Source organism: Choloepus didactylus, chromosome 15 (genome assembly GCF_015220235.1).
Source record: "Choloepus didactylus isolate mChoDid1 chromosome 15, mChoDid1.pri, whole genome shotgun sequence".
Taxonomy (NCBI): Eukaryota; Metazoa; Chordata; class Mammalia; order Pilosa; family Megalonychidae; genus Choloepus; species Choloepus didactylus.
The window spans coordinates 82,876,374-82,897,626 of NC_051321.1; the positions used below are offsets into that span (position 1 = coordinate 82,876,374).

Consider the following 21,253-nt stretch of genomic DNA (forward strand, 5'->3'; position numbering starts at 1 on the left):
GTTAATTTTAACAATATATCTCATTTAACCCAGGATACCCAAAATATTATTTCAGCATCTAAGCGACAGAAAACAATTATTAGTGAGATATTTTATATTTGTTTCTCATACCAAGACTTCAGAATCTGGTGTGTTTTACTTCTAGCACTCCTCAGTTTGAACTAGCCACATTTCAAGTGCTTAATGGCTACATAGGGCTACTGTACTGGACAGCGTGAGATTAGGGCTTTTGTTTTTGAAACCCATTTTGGCAGAGAGACTTGCTTTACAAAAGGAAACAAAATCTTGCCAGAGCCCCGGTATATGTAACAGGGCCGGAGCTGCCCTGAGGTTCTCTCCCCACCTCCACCACCCGTGACTCCAGTATTTTGAGACCCTCTGCTCTCGGCGTTTGGGAGCCATGCAAGGTTGTCAGGGAGGGTGACAACATATCAGATTTGGGCTTTTCACATTTATAAAAGGCTTGCACCGTGTCGCTTCTGTGGGTGCCACCACTCCCCACGAGGCAGGCAGGGGTTGTCCTGAGTGCCACCGCCGGCAGGTGGACTCAGTCTCAGGGTATCTGACCTCAGGGTGTCACATCTCTCACCCTATGCCCACATCCCACAGTCCACCTGGGCTGCGCTCCCTCAGTGGCCCCTAGGCCATAACATGAGCTGACACTTTATCCCAACCCTGAGAAAACACTAACATCTGAGTGACACGCACGCTGTACCAGATGCTAGGCTGAACACTCTAGATTTCTTTTCGCCCTTAATCCTCCTCATAATCCTGTGAGGTGCTAAGAATTATTATCGCTGTTGTCAGAAGAGGAAACTAAGGCTCAGAGATGTTAAGGATGTCGACTGGCCCAAGGACACACAGCCCAGGAGTTGTAGAGCTGGTGTCTGACCACAGGGCTCTCGGTGGCTGTGCTGCGTGCCAGAGCATGGGACGTGCTTCCTCTATGACATGCTGAGGAGAGGGTACATCCACAGGTACCAAGATCTGGAAGTGGGACTGGTGGGGTGATAGAGTGGTTTTGGAGACTCACTCTGCCACTTCCTGGCTCTGTCTGAGCCCCAGTGACCTCATCTGTAGAAGGGGAAAATGTAAGGACAGACCCAGAAAATCTGTACGTGGCAAGCACACCCCTTAGTAAAAGGCAAGAAGATTCCTTATGGTGAGGAGTTTTACCTTGGGAGGCCAGCATGATTCCCAGGATGACTTTTGGGAAACAGGACTGTGGAGGGTTTTGGCCTTGGAAACACAGGCCTGGTCACCATTGCCCCTGGCCCAGGGGTTTCCATGTTGCCCATCTCTGAGGGGCTGGTCGTCCTGGGTCTTGAGAGTAGAAGGCACTGAGTTGGAGCAGTGGGGGAGACACAGAGGAGCCGGGCAGGGTGGGAGGACCGCAGGCTGGGCCCTGGGGAAGGCTGTCCTCTCACATGAGGCCGGCCTTAGAACACCACGGCATAGTCCAACCTGCCTGGACCAGCTCAGGGATGGGAGGGAGGCCGCCCCAACATGCTTCCCAAAATGGGGGGATGAGGCCTTTTCCAAGAGGAGCAGATTGTGCGCCGAGGTGAGGCTTCTGGAACCTCCCTTACTGGAAGAGGATGTCCTGCAGCTGGGTCGGCCAGCTGGCTGCACAGGGGGAGGCCTGGAGCACTCAGAAACCTGGGAGTTTGAGGTCCCAGGCTTCGGAGGGCTTTGGGTGAGCAGCTGCAAAGATCTTTCTGTGTCACTGCCCCCCAAAAGATTTTCAGCTCCCAGGGAGCTGGACAAGGGCGTTTGAGAAGTGGAGCAGCTGCATTCTCTTCCCTAACCCTCTGACTTCCTAGGTAACCTCTACACCATCACTGGGGTGCACTCTCTGTTTCCACCAAAGTGATATGGGGGAACACAGGTACCCAGGGGAGGAGAACTCAGGCCCAGTGAGCAGCTAGACCTGGGCTGGGACCCCAGCATCCCTGCCCAGGCTCACTGAATGACTCCTTCGATTCCCAATCACACCAAGATAGAATTTCCCCCCATACAAATCAAGCTGAGCTGTTTTTCAAGGAAAAAAAAACAATTGTGGCTAAATCTGAACCTGAACACCCAGCTGCTAAGCCATCTCCGTTGTCCCATGGGCTGGACTGGGTCCAGGTTTGGCCAGCTTGTGCCAGTTGAGGCTCTTAAGATGCAAGGAGCAACTGAAGGCATCCTCCAGTCAAGGCCGGGCTGGGCCACTCCCACCCTCTCCCGGGCCCAGACGTGAGCCTTGCCCAGCTCCCCACTCCCACTGCCTGCTGGCCGAGCCCCACTCTGCACAGCTGCAGGTATTTATAGCTAAATCCCTTTCCCAGTCCAAGCTCCGGAGGGCTCTACCCACATTGCTCTTTATCTCCCGTGGCTCCCTACTGCAAATTAAAATCTGGGGCACCACGAAGTTCAGAAACGTGTCTCCTATGAAAATTGGAATTGTACTGCTCTAACATTCAAGTCACCTTTTGCATTTTCTGGCTGGGGGTGGGGGAATCTGGGTTGAATGAATTGCTGACACAGTTTTCTTTGGGTCTTTTTGGCTTGCAGTGCCTGCCTCTACCTACAGCCCCTCCCGAGGGGCCAATTACAGCCCAACTGCCTACACCCCCTCGCCTGCCCCCACCTATTCCTCCTCCCCTGCACCGGCCTATACCCCCTCATCTGCCCCAAGCTATACCCCAACCCCCTCGGCCGCCTACAGTGGGGGCCTTGTGGAGCATGCCAGCCGCCCACCCTGGGTGACGGATGACAGCTTCTCCCAGAAGTTTGCCCCTGGAAAGACCACCACCTCCATCAGCAAGCAGCCCCTGCCCCGGGGGGGCCCAGCCTTCTCGGGTCCCCAAGTGTCACCTCTGGCCAGGGGCACCGTCCAGAGGGCCGAGCGCTTCCCAGCCAGCAGCCGGACTCCACTCTGCGGCCACTGCAACAGCATCATCCGGTAGGGTCCAGCTGTGCTGGGGTGCTGCGTACTGGAAGGGTGGGGGTGCAGGAGATCTGCGGGGAGTGTTGGGGAGAGAACACTGGCAGGGCCGCCTCTTGGCCGTCTGGCTTGCCCTGTGATCTGACCGTCTCTGAGCTTTAGCTTCCATACCTCTGTGACACCCACTTTCCAAGGGAGCTGGGAGGATTCCATGAGGCAAGTGGGTGAAGCTCCCAGCACAGTGCCTGGTGCCAGGAGCTCCCCCTCGGGTAAGGCTGGGCTCTGGGAATCATCAGTAGGTTTATTGGGCACGTTGCAAGCTGGCTGACAGTGCAGGTTTTGAACCCGCTTTCCTCTAGGGTTGCTTCTGGGTCTTTCCACAGACAGGTCCGTGCTGCTCAGGGGTGAGCACTGAAATGAAAACAAGTCATTTCACGCTGAAAACCAGGGATCAATGGGTGGTGGTTGTGTTGAATGCAGTGTGTGTGTGTGTTATGCATATATATATGAAAATGTATTTTATTTTAAAATAATGTATACATGTTATAGAAGAATTAGAAAATACAGAAAAGTAAAAATCAGAATATAGAAATTTTCCTCATAGTCCCCCTGTGTAGTGACACCTAATCTGGAACTAGACTACTCAGGTTTGTGTCCTGGGTCTATCACTTCCTAGCCCAATGGTCTTGAACAAGTTGCTTAACCTCCCTGTACTTCAGTTTCCTTATCTGAAAAATGGGTGTGATAATAGTACCCACTTCATAGTTAATCAATCCAAGGCTCTTTGAGTAGCATCTGGCATAGAATAATAAGCACTGAATAAATGTTAGCCGTCATCATCCTCACCATCATCATCATTGTTTTTCTTGGAATTACCAGCAGCCAACTGAATGCATGGTCCATAATTCATTTAGCTAGCCCCCCACTGGGGGATGTTTGAATTTCTCTTTATTGTAAATGGCCCAACAGTCAGCATCTTTCTGCATGGAATGTTCTCTGAATTTCACTTTATTTCATTAGAACAGTCACAAAAGTCAGAGTTATTGGGTCCAAGTCTGAACATTGTTGAAGTTTTTAAAACATCTGGGCCTAAGTGTTTGGGGCTGCCTTAGCAGGTGCTGTTCTCTGCCTCCCCAGGGGCCCCTTTCTGGTAGCCATGGGCCGCTCCTGGCACCCAGAAGAGTTCAACTGTGCCTACTGCAAGAACTCCCTGGCGGATGTGTGCTTCGTGGAGGAGCAGAACAACGTCTACTGCGAGCGGTGTTATGAGCAGTTCTTTGCTCCCCTCTGTGCCAAGTGCAACACCAAAATCATGGGGGTGAGTGGGCAGCACCCCCTTCCTCTGACCCCTGTCTTTTTTCCAGCCCCCATCTACCCCTCTAACCCCCTCCCCCAAGTTGGTGCCATCCGATTAGGAAGCCAAGAACTTGCTGCTAACAAAAAGAAAAAAATTCCACTTCTGTGCTAGAAGAGAGTTGGTTTGCCACCAATGGACTAGGGAGCAAACAAACTTGAAGCACAAGGTGATTACATGCCTTTGTCTACACGGCTTGAAGTGCTGTTGGAGCTTCTGCAAAGCAAGTTATGGCTTCAGAGCCTGACCTCACCACTCATCTGCATGTGGTCTTGATGCTCAGATGCCCCTTTGGTAGAATGCCAGCAATTGGCAGTACCTCCCTCCCAAGTTTGAGCTGGAATTAAGCACCACAGCTCATATAAGCACCGCATAGGACCTGGCAGCAGGCATGCCAGATGTGTGGGAAACCCTCCTCCAGCCCAGGCCTGTCCTCATGTGTCTAGGGCCTGCTTCCTGTGGGTTCTCCTGCTCTGACAATGTGACCAGAGGGGTCAGGCCCAGCTCGCTCTCTCCCCTGGACTTTTCTGTCGTGAACTGAAGCTCTTTCCCCCCAGGAAGTGATGCATGCCCTGAGGCAGACGTGGCACACCACCTGCTTCGTCTGTGCAGCCTGCAAGAAGCCCTTTGGAAATAGCCTGTTCCACATGGAAGACGGGGAGCCCTACTGCGAGAAAGGTAGGCCTGTTGAGATGGGGGTGCGGAGGGGACCCTTGGGGGTGAAGGTCCACAGTCTAGGAGAGCTGGAAAGGCACAGGGAACTCCTGCCTACATCCACTCACATCTGACCAGCAGGAGACTCCATTTCTGAAAAAAGTTTTTTGTGTTTTCTTTTTACTTTTTTTAAGGGCAGGATGATGCTAATATTACACAAAGGAAGTTAGTTGAACTATTCCCCTGCCCACTTGGTTAAAGCTTTCTGGGGTGACAGGGGAGGGGGTGGTTGTTATAGCTGAGTTTTACACATTGAGTTTCTTCTCCCTTCCCTGCATCAAATATGTGGATCAGAAGTTGGTGTCTTAGAACCACCCAGGAAACCTTTCAGATTATTTTGATTTGGAGAACACAAGGTCTGGTCTGCAAAAGCCTCAACTCTGGACTTTGCCCTAAATTCTATTCCCAAGGCTCTGCCTTGGGCTGCCTTTATAACACTAAGTGAGCCCCTCAACCTCGCTGAGCCTCACTTTCCTGACCTGTAAAAAGGGGACAATACCTCCCTTAAGAGCTGGGCTGAGAAATAAACCAGAGAAGGTGTGTAAAACAGCCCAGAAAAAGTAAGGCTCCCTTCCCCACTCCTATGGTATAATCTCCCTGAGTTCAGAATTTCTTTCTCCCCCAAAATGTTATCTTGAAATTTGTAGTAAATTTTCCTAAATTCAGGAGACACAGCAGTCTGTTAGAGAATTGGGAGTCCTGGCTAACCAGCCATTCACTCCTCACTCACTCACTCACCCACACCCTCTGCACTCATCTGTCCATAGCCTGCCTCTTTCTAAAAAGGATTCGAAGCAGGTTTCAACAAAGGTAATGCAGACATCAAGGCTAAGACAATGCAATGTGGAATGAGCACCAAGTAGAAGAGGGAAAAGCAAGCTTGCTGATGAGGAAGAATAATGGAGTTGCAGTGGCTGCGTAGCAAATGTGACTCCAAATTTCCTTGCAGCTAAGGCCAAAAGAGAAGCACAGTAAATTAGTTTACTTTAAAGTCAGACAAGAGAAAGCATTCTAGTTCCTCAAAGGAAAAAAAAAAAAAAAAAAAAAAAAAAAACCAGAACAAAACGTGTTGTGTTTTTTTCCCTGACACTAAATTATAGAAGAAACTTGGAGTCTTCCATAATGGTGACTTCTCTTTCCAGCTCCAGTGCTCACTGGCTGACTTAACAAGTCACTTAGTCATTCTGTTCCTCAAGGTCCATATTTGTAAGAGGGAGAAGAGAACCCCTATCTTTTCCCTTCTTGTGAGCACATGGTAATGATCGGCAATTAATAGAGTGGTGTTCTGCCAATGCAAATTGCTATTGTTCATCAACTGAAAGCATCATAACTTTTATAAAGTGTGATAAACCATAATTTGTGTCTGAGGCTTGTGAAAGGATGATAGATTTCCACTGCCCACTGCTGCCCCTCTCTGTAGCCACCCCCCAAAAGATTTTCAAAAGTGATATATTCTGAGTAAGGAGACCTGGGAAGGGCATAGACACTGCTTGGGAGGATGATGTAGCATTAAGACTAAACAGGAAGGAAGCAGATTAACCTCAGACCAAGGCGCCCTGAGAGAACCGGACTTAAATCCTGCGTGTGACTGTGACAAGGCACTTACCCTTTCTGATTCTGGTTCCTCGTCTATGCAACCTCCTTCAGAGGTGGGGATTCACTGAGCTAATACATGCAAAGCTCATAGCAAAGCACCTGCCCGTGGCCAGTGGGTAATAAAGATGAGTGGTTTCACAAATGCGTTGGGCTCTCCATGGAACACGGTTTAAAAACCACCTTCTTAAGCATTTGGGAGTCATCAAAATGTTTTGAGCAAGGAAGTAACAAAATTCAGTTTTTAGTTTAGAAAGAGGACTCAGAATGTAATATGTTTGCTGAATATAGTAAAGAATGAAATTCTTATGAACCAGGTGAAGAAAAGGGGACCAGGTGATCCAACAGTTAGGTAAGCCATGCCTGGTTGGCTGACATGCCCTAGAATTCATAGATGTCGGAGCCATCCTCTAGGGAAGTCCCCCATGTCATCCCATGGAACGCTGTGCTTGGCTTGGACCTTGTCATCATTTTTATCAATAACTAGAAAGAAGACATGGAAGGGGGGCTGGTCGAATCTGCAGACTGAGCCAGCCTTGGAAGAATGATAGGCTCTAGAGTCAAGAAACCTTCAGTAGGCTGGAATGATGAGCTGGCCCTTATCAGTATGATGCACTGCATACAAGTAAGAGAGGAGGGAGATTCAGCCCCTCGCACATGTGCCTGTGTGGAGGCAGTTCCCAGGCCTTGTTGGGCACCGTGGTCACCTGGGGGAGAAGATAAATTCCCAGGCCAAGCCCAGAACCACAGCATCAGCATTGCATGGGGTACCATGACCCCCAGCTGGGTGATTCTGATATTCAGTCAGTTGTCAGTGGCTGTGTGTCTTAAGACCTGATCCCTGGACCAGCAGCACAGCATTATCTGGGAGTGAGTTAGAAATGCAAATTCTCAGGCCCCATCCTCAAGCCTGCTGAATTAGAGAATCTGGAGATTGCCCCTCACCCCACACCAACCCGTGCTTTAACAAGCCCTCCAGGTGATTCTAATATTTGAGAACCGCTGCTCCAGAAAAGCTCCAAGTCCTTTTTCAACACATCTGTGATTTGACTGATGAGAATCCTATTACAGTAGCAATAAGATCCATTCAACACAGGATGTTAATTCAACTTGGGGCATAAGAGAGTTAGTCAAAATTATAAAGACCTAATGAGAGAAACAAAGGAAGAAATAGATAATTGAAGAGCTAAGTTATGTTCCCAGTGGGAAACGCCCATGCACAGACTTCGTTCGATACCAATTACATTCTCCTTTTTGTAGAACGAATGAAGAATACCAACTTTTTCCTTTTAACATATTAGGGTCAGACCTGGGCTGCCAGATTTTAAAACAAAGTGGCAATTCTCCAGATCATAGAGAATGAGTTTAAAACAGAAAAATCAATCAGTGGACAAGACTAGCCATTAAAGAAATAGATTCAAGCTATTGTAAGAGCTTGATCTGAAAAATCAGAGGCTATACAGCAGAAGAAGGAATCACTAGTTAAAGGAGTTATTTGAACAATTTCTTTGCCCATTTATCATTCATTCACCAAGTGTGTGTTCAGCACATATTCTTTGCCAGTCCCCACGAATGGCATTAAGGAAAGAGGTGAGCATGACAAAAGCCTCAAAAACCACATGCAAACCTATCCTCGTTTAATACACCAGCCCATAAATGGATAGTCAAGAGATGTTGAATGCATGAATGAATGAACGAACGGGCTGGAGAGAAGCCCAGGGGAAGCCCTCAGGAAGGCAAGTGCATCTCTCTCGGTAGAGGATGGGGAAGAGGACTTCCCAGGAGGAAGGCCTGACCCAAAGCCTTGCTGGGGTTCAGGTAGTGAGAGTGTGGAGGGTTTTCTGGGTCCAGAACCTGTTCTAACAAAAGGCACGGAGTTATAAGAGAGAGCGAGCCCAGGGCACCTGCAGAATGACTGAGTGTGATGAAAGGGAAGTCAGAAGTGGGGTGTAGGGCTTGTCCTCATGTGGAGAAGGGTTAACTCTAGCCATGCTTCTCACCCCACACATTTGCAAGTTCCTGCAGAGCTTAGAGTGAACCGTGAATCTGCAGTAACTTTCTGAAGGAAGCAGAATAATGTTTTCTTAGTTCTGCTGAGGTGATGAATTCTGCCTATTAAAGAAATCAAATATACTGTCAAGATTGATGGACTGGGTTACACAAGAGCATTTGCATGACAATCTATAATTAAACACAAAACTGGAAGCCATATATTGGAAAAAAAACATGCATCTGATAGGTAGGACTTATCAAAGCTCAATGGCAAATAGATAAGGAACTAGAGGCAATAAGACGTCACATCACGGAAGGAGGATGAACTTTGGAGTCCATCAGGCCTGGCTCTGCTCTTACATCTGTGTGACGGAGTCTCTGGAGTCTCTCCGGCCACAGTTCCCGTGTCTTTAAAATGGGAATGATACCTGTTTGCAAGATAATATGGAAAAGCACTACTACAGGATCAGTACACAGTAGGCACTCAAATCAGAGTTCCCTTCCCTCCTTTCATCGATTATACAAAATTAAGAGCCAACATTTTTCAGTGTTTGTGCCAAGTATTTCACTTATGTTATCTTATTTAATCCTTACATCAACCCCCTGAGTTAGGTACTATAATACAATAAACAAACGAGGAAATGAAGGCGCTGAGAAGTTAGGCGACTTGCCCAGAGTTTGAAGAATTCCTTAATAGATCTGGGATTGAGCCCAGTTTTTTCTTTCTTCAGAGGCCCAGCTCATAACCCTATGGCACACTGCCTCTCTCGTGGCAGTCTAAGACCGTTGCCTGATGTACTGTCCACAGGGAGATCTGAACTGAAAATCACCCTAAGGAAAAGCCAGCTGGAGCAGAGCTGTACAGATGCAGGGATGCTTCTGGAGGATTGAAGGCTTAGTAAAGGGGATTGAGCTTTTCTAGAGGAATTTTGAAGAGTTCTACTACCAGTGGAACTCCTGCCCTGTGACCTGGAGAGGACTGCTCAGGTGGGGGAGCAGCATGGGACCAGATTCCCTGTGTCTCTGTGTGTGACCGTGGCCAGGCCCTGCCCCTTTGGAGCTTCAGTTTTCTCATCCATAAAAGGAAGGGAGGGAGGGAGGGAGAGAGAGAGAAAGAGAGAGAGGGAACAGATAGTTGTTCATATCTCCAAGGGATTTTGTAAAGATTAAGTTCATTTGTTGATGTCCTGATGGATTGATTCATCCTTCACTCATTCATTCCCCATGTATGTTTTGGGTCCTGCCTGTTTTCCAGGCTGGTAGTGCTGGGAGGACAAGGAAAACTAAGGCATGGGCCTCCACACTGAGGTCCTTCTAAGTGATGCCATCTTTGGGGAAATGCTAGGTAAACTGTAAGGCATTATGCAAGTAATATTTAGTGTTAATACCTCCTTTACGGTGGTGGGTAGTGGGGAGATGTCCCAATAAAGTGGCTGAAATACTGTTTATAGTAGTGAAAATTTGGTGTCAATACAAATGCCCAATGACGGAAGTATGGCCAACAAGAAATATTATTCTTTAACTCTTAAAATATTGGAGCCCTCATTGTTCCAAAATAAGCATAGGCATAGCTGTTGGGAAATCTCCTTCTCTCGTTCTCTCTCTCTCTCTCTTTGGATCAGACTGTTTGGGCTCTAAGAGGTGACAGAGGCAGTGGAGAAAATCACCCTGCAGAAAGTTAAAGTTAATGACAATTCCAGAAAGCGTTTGCAAATCAAACCAACACAAGGTGATGACTAAGCCTGAGTCTGCACAGTGTCTGTGCAAATGGTTGGAAAAGGGAAAAATCAGTCATTCAACCAAGCACTTTGTCTACAAGATGACAACCAAATAGATCTCTGCCTGCCCCCCTTGCTAATTTGTGGGGCTGTCCTGGCCCTTGGGTAGACGTGAGGGGACACTCCTTGCTGACTGCCTGAGGGGGACTGATCCTCACTCGACCTTCCATTTCAGACTACGTCAACCTGTTCAGCACCAAGTGCCACGGCTGCGATTTCCCAGTGGAGGCCGGTGACAAGTTTATCGAAGCCCTGGGGCACACCTGGCATGACACCTGCTTCATTTGCGCAGTACGTTTTTGAGCCTGGGATTCTGATTTCCCTGAGAATGGGCAGGAGGGACCAAGTGGGGCCAGATTACCAACGCTCTCCATCCCTTTAAAAGATAGCAAATACCACGAGGACTTTATGTTTCAAAGTAGAACAAGGTTTTATTACTGGTGATCACTCATAAACCAATGAGGCTTTGTTACTCTCAGTTTCCTTAAGGACAATGGATTGTCCACGGATCTGGCAAACCTGCAGTTATCCAACCAGATGATCTTCGTGAATGATAAGTGGATTTAAAAGAGGCCCCACCCACCATGGGCATTGGTGGGCTTTATATATAATGAGGTGATTTGAGGGTTTTCTCCCAATTTTTCACCATGAACCCTAAATTGGAGTTGATTGGTCCCATAAAAAGCTTAGATAATGTTTCTCTAGATAGAAACTAGGACTAAGTATTGTTTCATTTTCCTAAAAGGTCCTGTTCTTGATTCGCAGCTGCCAGGAGACATGCCCTAGATCACCTCTTAGCCTTGTGCTGTTTTTTTCTGCTGAACCCCCATGCCATTTTTACCATGAGATTGGCATTTTCCTTCTGAGGGCTTTGGGTTGGGGAGGGGGTCATGACCTTACTGACATTTAGACTCCACATTAGAAATGAGAAATAGTCATCCCTGATAAAAAAGACTGTAATGGGAATCTTCAACTGACTGAACTTTATTTGAGAGAATTAATGTGCTACTACTATTATTATTTTTTAGGAGATCCGCTTAGCATAAATCCTCGGAATGTATGAAATATTGTGTAATTTAAACCCTGAATAATCTTCTTTAGACGTACACCATTGGACATCCCCAGTCCTAAAGTTTACTAGAATACATTTTAGCTCCTAGCCTTCATGTAAGGGTGAGCTTGTGTGGTGCATCGTATTCACTTTGATTTTCCAACTCTTTTAACTTCTCTAGTTGCCTTCAAGGGTCCTGTGAATACATCGGGGCTTCCCCCTCTAAATAGGGACAGTGGTGTAAGTGCACGGGTTTGGGGTTGTCCCATGCAGAGTCATGGCTCAGAGAGATCCAGCATAGGGCACTGACCCTTACATTCACACCTTAGCTTGTCTGACCCTGAGACGCTGCCTGCAAGTCTGGTTTCCTGCCTTCCAGAAGGATTCAGGAGCTTTGGAGGTCCAGGGAAGGCAGTGGCACAGAAGGCCTGGTCCTCTGAGGCAGGCTAATGGGAGGTGTGTGGGGCATGAGGAGGGGACTATGCTCAGCTGAGAGTCCCTACAGCACAGGTCCTAGAAAAGACCAGAAGCGGCAGTAAACCCTGGGATGGTTCAAGCTTAATGTTGCCGATCAGCTACAGAGAATTAATTCCAGTCGTTAGACTACCCCAAGGATCTGCCCAAAGCAACTGGGCCCATCCTGTCCTTTGGAGAATCAGCAAGGAGCATATTGGTTCTTGTCCTAAACCAGCCCCACGGGTCACTCACTGTCCCATGCAAATGTATCAAAGTGTAGTGTGGTTTTAATGTTTGAAAGACTTGAAGGAATTTTCTGTCCTCTTTCTATCACTTTCTAGTTCCAAATCAGTTTGAATGAGCCAATATTGATCTATAAGAATAAAAGCTAGAAAGAAAGGAAGACAAGGACTAGCTCTCCTAGCTTATGTACTGTTTGCCCTTAGTTAGCTCTCTGGATAGCATGTACTTTAGACTAATTCAATTTACCAAATTTTCCTTGGGTTCGGGGAGTGCAGAAGTATCTCAGAGCAATTCTCCACCTTCGAGGAATTTAGAGACTTCATAGGAAAACGAAGCTAACATATATAAGCAATTAAAGAATGGAACAAGACAGTATCTTTAAAGTCCAAAGCATATAAATTAAAGCCTGGGAGGCTGAGCAGGGCAGCATGGGTTAGCGTGAGAGTGGAGTTCCTGTCTGGCTTTGGCACTTGAGTTCCAAGGGAAAGAATTTGGGTCCCACCTCAGTGGAAGAAAGATGTCATTCTGGTTTGCTGATTCTGCCTTTATGCAAACTATCAGAAATGGATTGGCTTTTATAAAGGGGGTTTATTTGGTTACAAATTTACAGTCTGAAGGCCATGAAATGTCCAAATTAAGGCATCAATACAAGTTTACCTTCAGCGAAGGCAGGCTAATGGTGTCCAAAAAACCTCTGTTAGCTGGGAAGGCACATGGCTGGCTTCTGCTGAACCTGGTTGTGTTCCAGATCCGCTCTCAGCTCCTGTGTGTTCTTCAAAATGTTGCTCTTGGGGTGTTTTGTCCTCTAAGATCTTAGTTTCTCCGGAGCAAACATTGGGCTGGCATCTCCAAAGTGTCAGGAAAAATCTGCTTTCAGCAGCCATCTCCAAAATGTTACTCTCAGCTGCTCTGAGCTCCTTCTGTCTGTGAACACTTTTATACAACTCCAGTGATTTAATTAAGACCTACCCTGATGGGCAGGGTCCTATTATCATGGAAATAATCTAAACAAAGGTATTACCCACAGTTGGGTGGGTCACATCTCCATGAAAACACCTACTCCAAAGAGTCCAACTTAATCAACACTAATAAGTCTGCCCCCACAAGATTGCATTAAAGAACATGGCATTTTGGGGGACATAATACATCCAAACCAGCACAGATGTCTTACTGGCCCCTCTAATTCTACTTGGTTCCCAGCCCTTCCCCGCGGATGTGGGCACCAGCAGAGGTGGGCGATGGTGTAAATTTTGCAGGCAGTCCTAGGGGTGGTCTCAGCTGGCTTGTTTCATTGCCTTCCAATCTGCTGAGACTGGTCAGCCCTGCCCAGGGCCACCACTCGTCCACAGCCAGGCCCTGTGCCACTGAGACCACCAAGCTGGGGGTTGGGCCATCCTAGCTGTGCCCCTGCTGCTGGGTAGGCTGGAGGCCTTCTCCACCCTGAAGCCACCATGTGTCCCACCTGCAGTCTCCTACTCCAAGATGCTGAGTTCCACCTCCCTCTGAGGGTCTCTGCCCTCAGCCCCGTCTTACCAGTGAGATGCCTCTAGGCTCAGTACCTTCCTCACTCAGCCCCCTCCCAGCCTGCCTCATTCTGAAGTTCTCACAAGCAGCCAGCACTGTCCCGACCCAGTCAGGGTCTCGGATTTGACGGGCTGCTCCTTGCCAACTCCAGAGCTGCTTTTCTGTCTCTCCTAAAACCCATTGTTACCAGTTAGATCTTGGGTGCCACTATCTCGAACTAGTCTGTGGGAATTCATTGCCAACACCAGGCACCGAGGCTACTATAAGAGCCTGGTTTTACTCCTCAACCCTGCATGCACGTGAGGTGTTTTCAGGGACTTTTGTCAGGTATTGGCTTCCAGGGCCCATTGGCAGCCCCCGTGCGATCCTAATTATAACCTCCCCAACTGGGCCACGAGGCCTTGCACACGGTACCACCATGATGCCACTTTCCTTCCCCACTCTTTTGGAGTGAACACACACGCACAGACCCAAATGTGGCACAAATGGGTGTTTTCTCCAACCCCATGGGAACTCCCTGCACTTCTCCTTCTGGTGACATTGTCTTGGATGCAGCCCCCAATTCTATCTCCCCAGTAGGGCTCCTCGGTGCCCTCCCTGAGGCTGGGGTCCACTCAAGCCAATCCAACTTCCCAGCTGACCTTGACATATGGTTGCATTACCCCTAACCCTCACCCTCACCCTCCCCGGGCCCAGCCTACATGTTGGTAGTCCAAAGGACTCACAGGGCTACTCTGAACGAATCCTTGAGCCCAGAACACTTTCAACTGAACACAGTCCCTCTCTGCTCTGGGTTGTGGGGGAAATTAGCATGGAATTGGAATCCTGCAGACCTGGGCATGGATTCCCAGCCCTATAGCTTGCTGGGTTTGTGGCTTCAGCAAGACTCAAGGGCTCTCTGAGCCCCTGATTATTGAAATGGGGAAAAGTCATACCTATCCCACAAGGTTTTATGAGAATTAAACGAGATCGTGTGTGTAGAGTATCTAACTTAATGTCTGACTCACAGTAGCCTCAAAAAATACCAATTAGTTCCCTTCTTTCTATGATCTGTCTCCATCCTCAAAGAGAACTCCAATGTTGTGTCCTTTTTATTTTTTCATGTAATATTTCCCTGCATACTCTTTTCCATATTCCTTTTTTCATGGTAGCATTGTATTCCATTCGGGAAAATGCGCCATAAAAATTTATTTTCTCACCCTCCCTATTGAGAGAAATTTCCATTGTTTTCAGTTTTTAATCATTAGAAGTAATTCTACTTGTAACCCTCCAAACACATGTTATTCTGTTGAATTATTTCTGTGGATAAAATTGTCCGGAGTGGCATTACTGGGTTGCAGGGTCAGCATGTCTCGATGGCCTTGCTGAATGTTGCCTCAGCCCCCTGCGGAAGGTGGGACCTATTACTGGGTTCCCCAGCAGTGCATATGGGGCCCAGATGATTCCCCTATGGCTGTCTTGATTTTTGATTCATGACTGTTTTTTCCCCCACTTTCGGCTAGAGTCACGTAAGGTTAAAAGTGACAAGCTGTTGGGGTTTTTTGCCTTATTTATTTTGCTAGATTCATAGGTGTCTAGTGGTGTGTCATAGAGGTTTAAATGTAATTTTCTTCAATTATTGGTAAGGACAGTTCTTTCTGATGTGTTTTTGGTTTTCTCATGGTATTTCTTCCAGTGCTACTCGTCTCTGTGGGCACTGACTTGTGAACATGTGTGGGCTCCTTGTACATTTGGGATCATGCATATCTTCTCCATTCAATTAAATTTAATTGATTGAATTGAATTTAAAGTTAATTTTAGTTTTATTTCCCTGTCCCTCTTCGGAAGGCTTTATGTTTTCACATTCAACCTATCTCCTCTGCTGCAGTCGCTAGGGGTTTGTAGCGAGCACAGGCTGCTGCTGCATGTGACAGTGCTTTTGCTTCGAGGCGTGACGGAAATGTCCCCTCCCCGCCGCAGTCCCTTTTGCTCTCGTCCCCCTGCCACCGAGGCCTGCGAGACCCTATGTCACGTCCATGTGTTCTCTGCCCAGGTCTGCCACGTGAATCTGGAGGGGCAGCCATTCTACTCAAAGAAGGACAAGCCCCTGTGCAAGAAGCACGCGCACGCTGTCAACGTGTAGGGGCCCGGGGCCTCGGTGCCGACACTGGTCGCTGCTCCTGCTGCTGGCAAAGAAGGATTCGTGGAGGCTGATGTTTCTTTTGGGGGGAAAGGGGGAAGGCAGGGAGTGCTTGAGTCCTTTTGAAGTATAATTTTAGTCCTTTCTTCTGTACACATACCATGTATTTGCATAGTTCAGACTAGAAGCCAAATGAAGAGTCTAAACCAACTAGTAATTAATCCAAGACTGGAATTGTACTTCAGATGTTTAGGACAGAATTCCAAGAACTCAAAAAGTGAAAAACCAAAAAGTAACTTTCCCAAAGCGATGCACACTTCCCTGAGGTCACCAGAGCAGTGGCCAAGGTTATGGAGAATCCGAACCGTTCTGTGGAGCCCTTTGGAACTGGCTCCTCTGGCAAACAAAGTGAGGTGCCAAACAGTTCTCGCCGCGGGGTATTTTTAGAGCCGAGAGCTTGTTAGCTAAGACCGATTGGGCCTTCCTCGCCAAAAAAGGAAGTGATATTCCATTTCTAGTGTCATGGAGCTACCTCTGCACATCAGACTTTAGACCTTCACGTGAACAGACTTGGAACATTCTGTAGGGAACCCAGACGTCGGAGAAGAATTTAGGGCTGAAGACAGCAAGCCACTGGGCGATCGAAAGGGCTCAGGGAAGGGCTCTGGCGACCTTGAAAAGGTTTCAGTTCAAAACATCCAGTGTTCTCAGAGGCTTAGCTCCTTTTTGACTTGTGCTGGGAAAGTGGAATTGGGTGTTTCCAGTTTTGCTTTGCAGTGAAAGGAGAGTTTAAAAAGACTCTGGGTTGTGTTTGGCTTTTGTATTTTGCTTTAAGGGATTGCTTAGCATGAATGTCCAGTCTTGTGCATGTATATCCCCCCGCCCCCGTCCTGAGACGGCTCACTTGTGAAGTCTTCCTTGGCACCCCGCCCCCACCCTGGGGCCCCCACCAGGCTCGGTGATCAGTGGAGAAGAAGAGAGAGACTCAAAGTGCCTAAGCAGGAGGGCAGAAAGGGCCGAGAGCATGCCCATACTCTGGGGAGGGAAGAAAAGAGACTGTCTGCCAACCTCAGTAAGGACGGACAGCTTGGCGGAACCTCCCGTCTCAGATCTGCATCCTTCTCATATGTTCCTTTACATGCAGCACACCTGCTCCTTATGAGTGTGTCGACTGCTGGAAGGAGAAGATGGCCTAATGGGTACTCGGTAGCCATTTTGGTCAATGTTTTGAAAATGGATGAGCTGAGTGATCTAGCAAGCATTTAAGTATTTGTTGAAATAGATTTGGATCATCAAACTTCTTTACAGTTTTGGTGATAGTTTCTGAGTTAGGCGAGCATTTTAGAGCTGCTTGGTGATAAAGGAGAGGCTTACCTTCAGAGCCTGGAAATGGGATAGTCTCCTCCTTTTTTAGGAGGCCCTGTTTTCCTGCTCATTGGATATGGCATTGAAGCAGCCGGGTTGAGTGATGTTTCTCACTTGAGCACAATACTTTGGCACCCTTCAACTCACTGCTACTCCCTCCTCACTCTAGTTTTGGATTTTCTCTTTGCATGTTTGAAATGTTTTGTGGAAATGCACGAGAACTCTTTTTCTTCTGAGAACTGAGGCTTCTGGGGAAGGAACTGCTGTCTTGTCTGCGTCTACTTCTTCCTGAGGGAAAATGAAGCAGCTCCTTTTGTCCCTAGCAGGAGGCCCGTGTTTGTTTCCAGGGTGAAATTACCATCCTCCTGCAGGGAGCACCAGGGAGGGACATCAGCCTGTCGACTCCAGGCCCCTTCTTTACCTTTGGTGCAGTGAGAAAGTGAATGCAAAGGGCCAGGCAGAGTAAAATCTGCTGGGAGTGCCTGGAGAGTTTTTGGGAGTTGCAAACAAGTACCTTGGAGCATTCTGTTATTTTTGGAAAATTCAAATATACAGGGACATGGAGGTTGCTGACTGTACAGAAAGGCTGTAAACAGGTTTTCTCCAAAAAAAAAAAAAAAGTCTATTAAATTATCAGGGACTGGTCTCTAGGAAAGAAAAGAAAAACAGTTCCATAGTTCCATAGAGCTAAGTTTCCAAAATCTCTTCTTAAGAGGTTTTATACACACAAAACATGCACACCTGTGTGTATGATCATTAAAAAGAAAAGTGAGATATCTCAAAGGTGAATTTTATCATAGTCACTTAATGAAATCAGTTTTTCTCCATCTCAGAGATAGTGTAGATCCAAAAAAAGAAAGAAAAGAAAAAAAGAAAACAAACAAAAAACACTTTAAAGGTAGTTGGAAAAGGAGGTAGTTTTGAGTGTGGTTGCTTAGGTGTGGTAAGCCTGGCATTATGTTGAGATTAAGGTTGTCTCTATTCTCAGTTCATGCCATGAATGGCCCTCAACCCCAAACACACTTTTTGATGGTTGATGTTGGGGAATATACTTTGGATCTCCAGTTCTTGTCTCTTCATTGTTGCACTTGATCTAGCATTTATAAACATTAACTTTTTGCAACTGAGTGGCTATGTCTGTGGTGTTTAGGTCAGGAATCTAGCTTTTACAGTGTTATCTTTTCAGCCCAGGTACTCCTGATTTAGGATTTTTTTTTTTTTTTTTAATTAAGATTTCAGAAGTGGAATGTAGTGTGTTAAAAGGTGTGCACAAGAGTATTTTGCATGTTTTATTTTTATTTTTTATTTTTTTTTGGCCTGTGTGAATTCTGCTTTGTAGCAAAATAAAACCCCAAAGAGGATGTGCAAATAAATACAGACTTTTCTGTGTAAAGTTTTTTCACGTGACACTGCGAGTAGGTTATTTCTATATGGCTGTAAATAAAAGTTTAAGATAAAGCAAAGTGTGCTTTGGAGGAGAAACATAAAACTCACTTCTCTGACGACTGTGAGTGGTTCAGCATTGGTTTGGTTGCCTTGTTTAAACGGACGAGGGCAGGTGGATAATCCCAATGTTGTGCACACAAGGTGAACTACCAGGTAAATAACAACCTGAAGACCAGGCCTTGCCTTGTATTGTTTGAAAGGTTTATTTATTTAGTACTTGGTGATCAAATATTTCAGATTTACTTATTCTTATTTTGTTCTAAATAGCTTCATTTCTAGAAAAATTGCTATTTTTCCTTCCATGTCTTTTGTTTTGAAAGGAACTCAGAGAAAAATCCTCTCAAGGTGTTTAAAAAAAGAAGTGTAGACCTTCTTGAGGGTATTGTTTTAAAAGACCAATACATTCTTTTTCAAGGCATTAACTTAAAAAGAAAGGGAAGACTTTCATGAAATATTTGATTTTTGAGCACTCAAATCAGATTTTGGAAAAGCTGTGCAATTATAGTAGAAATAAAATCTCATTATTTTAGGACTTTTTTTTTTAAGCTATAGAAATTTTTTTAATAGACACTGGAGAAAAAATGCCTCATTGAGTCATTGAATTTAAAGTTGGAAGGAATCTGTGTGATCATCTGGGCATCTTCCAGAGGCGGGAACCGATGCCCAGAAAGGGGAAGTGGATTCCCCAGTGCCCACAACCAGCCTGGGAGGCAGCCGGGTGCCATGGAATAAACATGGACTTTGATACAATAAGACCAGGGTTTAAATAGAGGCTCTGCCTTCTGAAAGATATCGAGAGAGTCTCTCTAAGCCTGCTTGCCTACCTGAAAATGAAGGTAATAACATCTGCCTCACAAGGATATTTTGAGAACCAAAGGCAGTAACTTGTGGAAAAAATTTACAAGAGTTGGTCATTATCACAGTAGAGTGGGATCAGAGCCCAAGGCTTCAACTCCCTCTTCATATTCTTAACTCTTCCAACTTGCCCACCCAGAAGAAGTATACTGGGCAAGCCAGCGGTGAGACTGTTACATAAGTAACCCGGAAATATCAATCTGTGAATCAGAATTTGATACAATTAACTTGTCCCCAAATTTGTGCCCTTTCCCCTGAAGACTATGGACAGAATAAAAATGGATGCTCATTTGCTCATTCATTCATCCTCTCAGCAAATATTTATTGAGCAGCTACTATGAGTTGGGCTCTGCCATGGGCACTAGGGACCCGATAGTAAATAAAACAGACAAAAATCACTGTTCTTATGGCACTTATATTCTAGTGAGTTGGAATCAGCCAAACAAGATAACTAAAATATGTTACATAGTGATGAGTACTAAAGAGAAATATTTTGAGTATTTAAAGCCACTTTACAAGGTAACACTGGTATTAAGCTTTATCATTAATGATTAAGGCGTAGCATGAAGAATGGGGTTCTGGATCAGTGAAGTTTGGGGAGCTGGGGATTCACAATATGCCTGAGTGAACCATTTGAAGAGTTAGTCCCTCAATACCGAAACCTGTTTAAGTTACTGGAGCACAAGATACAGAGCTCCAATTTGGAAGACACTGCCTGGAGTATCAGTTCTCCAGGGCCCTGGCTTTCCCAGGACAATCCTAATGTCAAATCACCTTTCTCAGCGTCCCACTCGCACATGTTAAGCCACGTTGAACTATTTGGACAACTTGGGTGGTCTATCTGTTTGTTCCACAGACACTAGCGGAGTGGCTGGGCTTTGTTGTAGACACGGAGAATGACAGCACAGGCTTCCTTGGAATTTTCTCTTTAAAGGGAAGAAATAGGAGATAAACAGGTAATATGTAATCAGTATAATTCGAAATAGTGGTGAGTGCTATGGGACAATAAAACAGGGTCATGTGCTGTGGGCAGGGAAAGGCTGGCTTACGATTGGGTGGTCAGGGAAGACCTTTCCAAGGAGGTGATATCTGAGCTGAGATCTGTCTGATGAGAAAAAAACAACCATACCAAGCTCTGAGGTAGTGTCCCAGACAGAAAGGAAATAAATGGAAGGTTCTAAGGCAGCAGTCTCAGCCTGGTGAAGGCACAGAGAGAAGGTTGTTCCAAAGGCTTGAGCTTGCCCTGTAGGCATGGCAAGTCACTCTACACAACACCTTCAAATGCTACTAGCTGCAAAGAAAATAAATCGTTGGCGCTAAGTAAAGAACCTGACTTTGGTGGAAGAATGAACTTTACTTTTCCTAGAAGCCTTTTCACTTCAAAAATGTACAAAGCAGTTCATCAAACAATTCTGTATGAATAAAGAAAAACTGTCAAGAGTGTAGGTAGTTCTCAAACGTCTGGAAAACCTGGAGCTATGCTTGTGGGAACATCCACACAAACTGCACACACATACACGCTTATTGTGTTTTTTTTGTTTGTTTGTTTTGTTTTCTAGTTAATTTTTTTAATTCATTTTATTGAGATATATTCACATACCACGCAGTCATACAAAACAAAGTGTACAGTCAATTTGTTTTTTACCTACTTGGAATCAGACCATACATATTGTTCTGAAATTTGCTTTTTTATTTTTTTTTGTAGATTTTACCTAGCTTTATTTCTATTTTTTTAGTGCATTTTTTAAAATTGTGAACTTTAACATGTATACATAACAGTGACAGCTTTCAAAGTACAGTTTAACAAGTAGTTAGCAAATTGCGAAGAATATCA

General features: G+C 46.1%; 1 protein-coding gene across 10 annotated transcripts in view; it reads left to right on the forward strand.

Moving 5' to 3' along the window:
• LDB3 (LIM domain binding 3) overlaps nucleotides 1-18,525 on the forward strand; it is a 68,527-nt gene extending 50,002 nt beyond the window's left edge. For all 10 annotated transcript variants that reach the window (XM_037804566.1, XM_037804567.1, XM_037804569.1 and 7 more), the window contains 5 exons: nucleotides 2,557-2,947; nucleotides 4,067-4,247; nucleotides 4,841-4,961; nucleotides 10,536-10,651; nucleotides 15,667-18,525. In XM_037804566.1, the coding sequence (XP_037660494.1) occupies nucleotides 2,557-2,947; nucleotides 4,067-4,247; nucleotides 4,841-4,961; nucleotides 10,536-10,651; nucleotides 15,667-15,756 (899 nt within the window). In that variant the 3' untranslated portion in view covers nucleotides 15,757-18,525. The remainder of the gene's footprint in view (nucleotides 1-2,556; nucleotides 2,948-4,066; nucleotides 4,248-4,840; nucleotides 4,962-10,535; nucleotides 10,652-15,666) is intronic.
• The last annotated feature ends 2,728 nt before the right edge of the window (nucleotides 18,526-21,253 follow it).